The 9,416-nt window shown below is 36.6% G+C and overlaps 1 protein-coding gene across 1 annotated transcript; it reads right to left on the bottom strand.

The window, feature by feature from the left end:
• Positions 1-5,427: 5,427 nt before the first annotated feature.
• TFF3 (trefoil factor 3) lies at positions 5,428-9,251 on the bottom strand. The gene is made up of 3 exons (XM_043993455.1): positions 9,170-9,251; positions 8,220-8,386; positions 5,428-5,448 (listed from the first exon to the last, which is right to left on the bottom strand). The coding sequence occupies exons 1-3, from the start codon at positions 9,249-9,251 to the stop codon at positions 5,428-5,430; spliced, it is 270 nt and encodes an 89-aa protein (XP_043849390.1).
• Positions 9,252-9,416: the final 165 nt, after the last annotated feature.

Genomic DNA, 9,416 nt, shown 5'->3' with positions numbered 1-9,416 from the left:
TTAAGTCATACAGGGAGTTTTATTGTTGGCAGTATCTGCCCCATGTCTTTCAAATGTCATGAGAGTCCACAATTGATATGTAGATGTCATTATTATAGATTTAAGAAATGTGTTCATGTTGGCTTGCAATTAAAACCTTCTTCCATGGTGTGATATCAATCTGAGGGTCTCTATGGCCCTCATTAATCTGTGAGCCTTCATGGCTATAGATGGATAAAATGTCTCAGGTCATCGTACTTTGGAAATATTAAGAATCCTTGTTGTGCTGTTTCTTATTATTCTAATAAGTAATATTTATTTAATTTGTAACTGTATTTTAACTGAATCAACATACTTGTACTAATATAAGGTATACCCATTCACATTACTTTGTATGTACTTTTGTGCCTTAGAGGGGAATGCCCCATCTGGAAGTTGTACCACCCATAGAAAACTTCCCCCTATGCATTGAATTGTATACATTTTTAGACTGTTAATAATCTAAGAGACCAGTTAAAGCATTTGTCTTTGGATCAAAGGAGGGATAATGTAAGATTTTCCCCACCCAGTTAGGTTGTATAAGTGATTTAATCAGTAACATGTATTAAAAATTGTGATTTAATATGTTTTAAATAATCTTTAGTGGATTTAGACAATAATAATAATGCAGTATGTAGAATAGATATTGTGTAACATGTTCTCATAAACAGACTATATTGTAAATTTGTCTCTCAAACTGATGCCCATGAACTCCATGTCACCTGGTCAACTTTGTGGTCAGATGTCCAACCAATTATAAAGGACACATACCAAAAGTAACATCTCCTGAGCTATAAGGAACCAATCAGCATCAGGGGAAGAATGGCTGGGACACGAATTGCTCTAAGACATCATGGCACATTGGATACTCCAACGACTTGGGTGATTTGGTTATTTTGATCATGATGCATTGGAACACTCTGAGGACCATTATTGTGACATATTTTTGTGTGACCATTGTATTTTGTTCCATTTATCTTATGAACATGTACCATTTGACTTATGTTATGTGGATACAATGGGAGGAGTTTTAACTAAAAATATTAGGGTATAAATACTTTTAAGCTCTGGTTGAGTATAAAAAAGTGGATTTGGGAGAGGTTTGGGTCTTGCAGGTCCTACTCCTGCCTGACCAGCTTTATTGTGAGAGAAGACCTCTCTCAAAAACCTATTTTCTATGGCTTGGAGACTTTGCTGTTTCTTTTTGTCATAAGATTTAGAAATTTTCATGACAGGAGAAAGATTAGGCCTAGATAAATAGATCTGAGAGTTATCTATCTAGATGACAATTGAAACCAGGTGAGCTTGAGATATAGTATAGCAATACAAAATGGAGGAAAAAGAGAGGAGGACCTGGGGCACAGCCTTGGGGAAAACCCATGATTTGCCAAAGTGACATTAATGAAGATCCAGCAAAGTAGAAAGAGAAGGTCCAATCAGACTTGCAGGGGAAGAATGAAAAAAGATTAGTCATGAAAACTGAGAAGGAAGAGAGAACCAAGCAGAAGAAGGTAAAGAATGGTGCAAAAAAGATAAAGAGGGGTGGGGGGGGTGGAGCCAAGATGGTGGGGGAAAGGCTGTAACTTTCAGAGTTCCCCACACCATCCATCTACATACCTCCAAATAATGCCATAAGACAATTCCTAGAGTAGCAGAACACATAAAAGAACAAAGTGAGATAATTTTACAAGCCAAAGATGGCTTAAAAGGATGGCAGGAAAGGATTGTTTTACCAGGGTGAGAGGGGATGCCGTCATGCTACGCAGATCCAGTCCCAGGCAGGCTGCACCTCTAGAGCCCTGGGATCATTAGCATCAGGGTCTACTTCTGGAACTCAGCTCATGGACCAGTGAGGGAGTCCAACTGTTGGCCGGGGAGAGATAGCAGGGGTCTCTGCTAGAGCTGAGGCTGAGCACTATTGTGCTGTCCAGGAAGCAAACTTGAGTGGCAACAGCCCAGTGGGGGAGGGGCACAGGTACACCAAGCTTGCAACCACAGAGAATCAGATTTCTGATTCTGGGTTAAAGATCAAACAGGCCAGGGAAGCTGAGAATGAACCTCTCCTTAAATTGTACAACCCAGGAACTCCTGAAGCTTGGGGCAGTGCATCCTGGAAGCAGTGCCCCACTTTAAAAAGGAGTTAAAAGTCAAGAAATAGGCTAGGATAATGAGCAGACCGAAAATGATGCATACCATCAACAGTTTCTGTGGTGACCAGGTAGATCAAAATACACCTTCAGAAGAAGATAACAAAGTGAAGGCTCCTATATCCAAAGCTTCCAAGAAAAATATGAATTGGTCTCAGGTCATGGAAGTCCTTAAAAAATACTTTGAAGATAAAATAAGAAAGGTAGGGGGGAAAGTAAGAGAGGTGTAGGAAAAAAATGGAAAGAGAAATGAGAGTGATGCAGGACAGTCATGAGAAAAAAGTCAGCAGCTTGAAAAGCCAAATTGGTTCAAATGGAAAAGGAGGTACAAAAGCTCTCTGAAGAAAATCATTGCTTAAGAATTAGGATAGAACAAATAGAAGCTAATGACTTTATGAGAAATCAAGACACAATAAAGCAAATCCAAATGAATGAAAAAATAGAACACAATGTGAAATATCTCCTTGAAAAAACAGCTGACCTGGAAAATAGATGCAGGAGAGATAATTTGAAAATTATTGGATTACTTGAAAACCATGATCAAAATAAGAACTTAGACATTATCTTCCAAGAACTTGTCAGGGAAAATTGCCCTGATATTCTAGAAGCAGAAGATAAAATAGAAATTGAAAGAATCCTCCAATCACTTCCTGAAAGAGATCCCAAAAGGAAAACTTCCAGGAATATTATAGCCAAATTCCAGAGCTCCTAGGTCAAGGAGAAAATATTGCAAGCAGTTAGAAAGAAACAATTCAAATACTGTGTAGCCAGTCAGGATAACATAAGATCTAGCAGCTTCCACATTAAAGGACTGGAAGCCATGGAATATGGTATTCTGGAGAGTAAAGGAACTGGGATTACAACCAAGAATCACCTACCCAGAAAAACTGAGTATAAACTTTCAGGGGGGAGAAATAGGGCTTCAATGAAAAAGAGGAATTTCAGGCATTCATGATGAAAAGACCCAAACTGAATAGAAAATTTGACTTTCAAATATAAGACCCTAGAGAAGCTTTAAAAAGTAAACAGGAAAAAAATTAATAGGGATGTTAAAAGGTTAAACTGTTTACATTCCTACATGGGAAGATGATACTTCTAACTCATAAGAACTTTCTCAGTATTGGGGCAGCTGAAAGGAATATACTTAGACACAGGCCACAAGTGTGAATTGAATATGAAGGGATGATATCTGTAAAGAATTTATTTTTTGTTTATCCTTGGTTTTTGTGGGGCAGGCAGGTTGGGGTGGCTTATGTCTGGGGCCACATTTTGGCTTAGGGCCTCCTGGGTCCAGGCCTGGTGCTTTGTCACTGTGTCACCTAGCTGCCCCATGATGACATCTTTGAAATAAAATGAAGGTTAAGTGGAATGCCCTGGAAGAAAGGGAAAGGGAGAGGTAGAATGGGGTAAAGTACCTCACATAAAAGAAACAAGAGAAAGCTTATGGAGTGGAGGGGAAGATGGGGAAGGAGCAGGGCAGTGAGTGAACCTTAATATCATCATAATTGGCTCAAAGAGGGAATAACATATACACTCAAATGGGTACAGTAATATATCTTGCCCTGCAGGAAAGTGGGAGGGGAAGGGGATAAGGGGGGAGAGTTGAAAGAAGGGAAACAAAGAGTAATCCTCTCAAACCAATACCATGATTTTGGGGGAAAGGCAGGAGTGATATGAATGAAGTTACAACTAATGCTGGAAAGGTTAATTAAGGAAACTGTGTCACCAAGAGGGAGCCATCTCTTAATGAATTCAAGAAAATAGAGGGGGTGATACCTATGTTACCTATGCAGCAGGAATTCCAGAGAGTATAGTCAAAGAACTGGACATCTTTAGGGTGGGAGGTTGGGTTGAAGGGAACAGAAATAAGAGAGCAGTGAGTGGAAAATGGCACATAATTAGGAATTCAGAAACATTGTCATAGGGTGAGTATAATGGGATTGAAGTATATTAATCATTGAGGAATTGGTTAGGTAAGTTATTATTGTCCAGAGGAGTTGCCCCAGGGCCTCAGGCACCTCTATGCCTGGCTGGAAAGGTGAGGAAGGCCAGGGCATTTGTGTGAAGGGGAGGATAAAGCAAGCCCCATGAGCTGTAGGTGGCCAGAGAGGATGCCACCTTGAAGCACTATGATCTATTTCTTTGTCTCTTTGAATCACAGTGACCAGGAAGTTGACCCAATAAGAAGTATCACCGGAGCCCAATTTGGAGGCTTCTCCCTAGGCTTTCACTGTCACCATAACAACCTCAGAGCACAGAAAATCCTCACTGTATGTGCACCTGGCTGGCACTGCCCTAATTTGCTGTAGGTCCCCAATTCATGGAATGGAGGAATAGTTCAGTGTTATGGGAGATTTATTAAAATTGTTTACCTCGTTATTATAGGTTTACCTCATAAGGTTCAAAAGTGATAAAAGTACGTTGTAACATACACATTTAGCAGCTTTTTTTATAACTTTAAATATGTTCAAGTGAGATATATTTAACATGAAATTTTCCATTAGAATCTTATTTTTTTATTCTTGAACACAATTCTTAGCAAGAGTAATATCTGGAATTAAAATAATTCAATATACATTTATTTCTCTGAATTCTAATAATTTCTTTGAATGATTAAAATTTAGGGCCTAGAAAATGGGTAAATCTAAGAAGTTACTCAGACTTCATGAGTATACAGGACAATAACTCCTTATTCAATCAATTATAATTATATAATTTCATTTTTTTACTATAAGTGAGGGACATCTAACAATGTTTCATAACCACTTAATTAACTTTGGAAAAATTCAGCCAGGTTACTAGTTCAGGAGGCTGTCTATTTTCTTGTCCTCCTCCATATATATAACATGTATGATATTGCATATATATTATAATTACAGGTGTGAATATATACTATATAGGAAGGTATGTACATTTATGCATACATAAATATATTGGCAATTATAATTTTGAAAACTAAAACACTGAATTACATTCTTAATGCCTTTACCAACTGTAAACAATCAACTTAGGTTAATGACTATTTTCTTAAACATATAAGTGAAGTATATGGTTGTGAAAAGTTTCTCTTCATATACTGTGATATTTAATGGCCTATGTCATTATTATGATTTACATATTTATATTGCTTTATGCTTCCAAAAAGGATTTTACATCCCATACACAAAATTAAAATCTATATTAAATGCACATTTAGACATGAAAACAAGAATTAAAGGCCAAAAAAAAGAAGAAAGAAAAAAAACAGATTGCATCTTTGTCATCAAGCTCCAGTGGTAGCATTCTGTTAAAAAACACAATCACACAATCCCCACAACCTCTTCTTTAAAAATCTGAGTAAAAGACTACAGTTGCTTTTTAAGAAAGGAAGCCTTTAAATAATAAACGATTGTCTGTATGCTAAGTATGCAGTTTTTATTCTTTCATACTATTCACAAATTCACCATAAACCTTTCAAACTAAAATTCCCTGGATCAAAAAGCTAATATTATATTAGAGAATACAATAATCACATGCAAACATTGTGCAAGGTAGAAAGATTGGGTTACTGGTTTTGTCTGATGATATCCAGGAGAAGACATCTTCATATTAAAATGGACATACTAAAAATAAAAAAAAATTGAATAAGTAAAACCAGTGGTATTATGACTATCTTCTTACCATGCTTCAAGCTTGTCAGGAACCAAAGAAAACTTTCAGAGTCATTTTAATGATAAGCACAATAGTAGGGATTTTTTTGTCTTCATATGTTATTTGAGAACTGTAATATTCACTACCTTGGAATAAAACCAATTTAAAAACCTTCAAGGATACTCATTTAGCAAGATAAGATAACTAAGCAAGGCAACAGATGGCAGATGGTTGATGATAAAAATAAGAATGATGATAATAATAGTTAATCTTAGGTGAGATATGAAATTAATATCTGAAACATAATTGTATCCACTGAATAAAGGACAAAGGGGTTCTTCAAGAAGGGCTAGCAATCTAAATGAAAGAGAGGATGCTCCCCTGCCCCCAGTTCACTTCAATTATCACTTTTCCTATCCTTTATCATTAGGATTTGCTGGCTTGACAGCTTGATTCACCACCAGTCATGTTCCCCCATTTATATTGGAAGAAACAACAAATAGATATAAAGGCAACTTTTCATTTTTGATAGGAAAGCAACAGGGGCAGATAATAAATTGAGTATTAATTCATTACAAGTTTATAATTTGCCTGATTTATCAACCATCTGGTTCATACTATACCTAGGGGAAGTTAGAAAATAACACATGTCCTAGCACTTTTGACTGACCCAGAAAGAATAATGCCATGTTTGCAAGGAGCTCTATCATATACTAATTCCCAGGATGCAACTACCTCTGCTGTAAAGTATAAGGAATGATGATAGCTTGCAGAGGGGTTTGGGCACCTTGAGAAAATAACTGACTTACTTTAGGTTATGGAAGATAATATTGTTTAGTGCCAAGAGCTATGGAGGTTTAATCTCTGTTTTAGCATTTACTAGCTCTTTAAGTCAAATTTCTTTCTCTTTGAGCTTCAATTTCCTCATCTGTGGAATGGAACAATAATACCAATAATATTTATTTTTCCAGGTAGTTGTGAGTTTGAAATAAGATGTGCAGCAAGACATTGTAAATACAAAATGGTATATTAATACATGTCATTTTTATCTTTACAAAAAGAAATGTTGAATTGTAGCATCTATTTAGCAATATATCAAAGTTCTCCTCAAGATCAATTTTATAAGTAAATAAATAGGGGGCAGCTAGGTGGAGCTATGGATAAAGCACTGGCCCTGGATTCAGGAGGACCCGAGTTCAAATCCGACCTCAGGTACTTGACACATACTAGCTGTGTGACCCTGGGCAAGTCACTTAAACCTCATTGCCCCTCCAAAAAAAAAAGTAAATAATTAAGTATGGATCTGATTATGAAAGTGAGAACATCCCAGAATTTTCCAATGAAATGAGCACTGTACATATAGAATCTAAATACTAATTCCTGACTTTGTCACTACCTGTGGTCAGACAAGTCATTTGACTTTTCTAAGCCATAATTTTTTTTTGTCTGTAAAGTGGGAGCATTGAACTAGAAGATCATTAAGGTATAGTTCACATTTAGAAATCTCTGAATCTTTCATTTACGATTCAGAGCATCTAATAAGGCAATATGTCCACCTGAAGAATGTTTTTTTAAAAAATGTACCTTTAAAGCACAATATAGTTATAAAAAAAGGAAAGGAAGATGAATGCTTGACTTAAAACTTCCTAGGATGGAATATATGGAATATGATCAGGTTAATGAGAGAGTGTGGCACTTGATCTCAAGTTCCCTAATATTTGGGTCTCAACTGAGAAGAAGGTCCAATTAGAGCTACCCCAAATTGAAATAGTATATAAACTATATTCTCTATTTATGGAGCTTTTCAAAGGAAGGCTTATAGACTATTTGTTAGGGACGATATAGGACAGAGTCTTGCTCAGGAATGAGTCCAAATCAAAAAATCTATACTTTCTCATTGGTATTTTAACAGATAAAACCTTCTCTCCTATCCTAAGGATATTAGACCTAGCTAATGATGCCCCTACCTCCCACCCCTAATCCACTTCAGTCCATAGCCTAACTACCACAATTCATTAGTCAGAGATTGTCTGGCCTCTTTTACCCTACAATGTCTATGAGGCCTTATTATCTGCTCTGCCACTTTGCTTTACTGGATCCTAAGCACTTCTTTGCCTTTCCATCTGCCATGAAGCTGATCTTTCCTTTGTTCATTTCTCTACTAATTGGAATGTGAGCTTCTTCAGCACAACATAGCTACATTTTTCATTTGTATTCCCAGCACTTAACATAATGTTTCCAATCTAGTAAGTGTTTAATAAACAATTTCCCATTAATAGTTACCTGCTAGGGGCAGCTAGGTGGCACAGTGGATAGAGCATTGGCCCTGGATTCAGGAGGACCTGAGTTCAAATCTGGCCTCAGACATTTGACACTTACTAGCTGTGTGACCCTGGGCAAGTCACTTAACCCCAATTGCCTCACCAAAAAAAAAAAATAGTTACCTGCTTCTTGGAGAGGTTTGAAGCACCAGGGTACTTCAGGGATGCTGGAATCAAAGCAACATCCTCTGTTATTGCATTGCTCTGGAGTGACTTCAGGGTACCCACAGTCTACTCTTTCACTGGATGGGACGGCACATTGATTAGCAGCTGTTTCAAATAAAAATTGAGTTAAATTTCCTAGGAAGCATTTTCCCTTTCTTTGGGGAAATTTGTACCCAACCTCATCCTAAATTCAAATTATGATGTCATATTGCTTCCATCAAACAGGCCTTTAAGATACTACACTTTTTCAATGTAAATGAAAAACAAAAAGAAATCTTTAAGGATCATGGGTTTTTATAAGTTAAGCACTAAAAGTGTTTGATGGGTTGCTCTTAACTATAAGTTTCTAGACAGGGCTGTTATTCATCCTCTTGTTTTTCTCATGTAAGCATTAAAAAATATCAATTATGTATAAAATACTGTCTTGTATATTAATCTGTGCTGCAACCTATAGCAATCTGGATTGTTTTTTCATATATCTAACAAACAAAACCTCACACTGACTTGTTTTGCTGAAACATTTTCAGTCATTCCACATTTTTTGACTATGCATATCTTTTCATAATTCAATGTCCAAAACTCTCTCATTTATAACAGGTGAAAATGTTTGTTTGGCAATACAATTTTCTCTGATTTCACTGTTCCAAAATTTTCTCAAAAGAAAAAAAGTTTGTCATTAAAAAACAACTGTCTCTCAAATTCTTTTCTACTAACCTAACTTTTGAATTAAGAATCAACTTAATTTTCTTATTGTACTTAAAAAATATAGCACACCCCCTCCCTGCTTACTTCCTTTGTTTTGATTCCCTACCTGCCTTGTTCCTTGTAACTCTTCCCAATTCTATTCCTGTCTTCACTATACCACAGAAAATGAAAGGATATACTCACATAAGCCAACATATTCACCAACTGTACTGGAGAAACCTAACATCAGGGCAAATGCCACAAAGCAGAGACCTTTGAGATCCATTGCAATCTGCAATCTTTTAAAACCCCAAATCTTCAGAAATATGAAAAAAACACATAAGAGCCTCATTTATACTCCTGGGTTTGCTCAATAATTCAGGATGTTTATCTTGGGAGGGGCTTTTTCTGTGTATTCGAGCTCCACCTCATTATTACATGTTAATCTGAA

Source organism: Dromiciops gliroides, chromosome 3 (assembly GCF_019393635.1).
Source record: "Dromiciops gliroides isolate mDroGli1 chromosome 3, mDroGli1.pri, whole genome shotgun sequence".
Classification (NCBI taxonomy): Eukaryota; Metazoa; Chordata; class Mammalia; order Microbiotheria; family Microbiotheriidae; genus Dromiciops; species Dromiciops gliroides.
The sequence above is the reverse complement of the archived record's forward strand: the minus strand, read 5'-3'. Positions and strand labels throughout refer to the sequence as shown.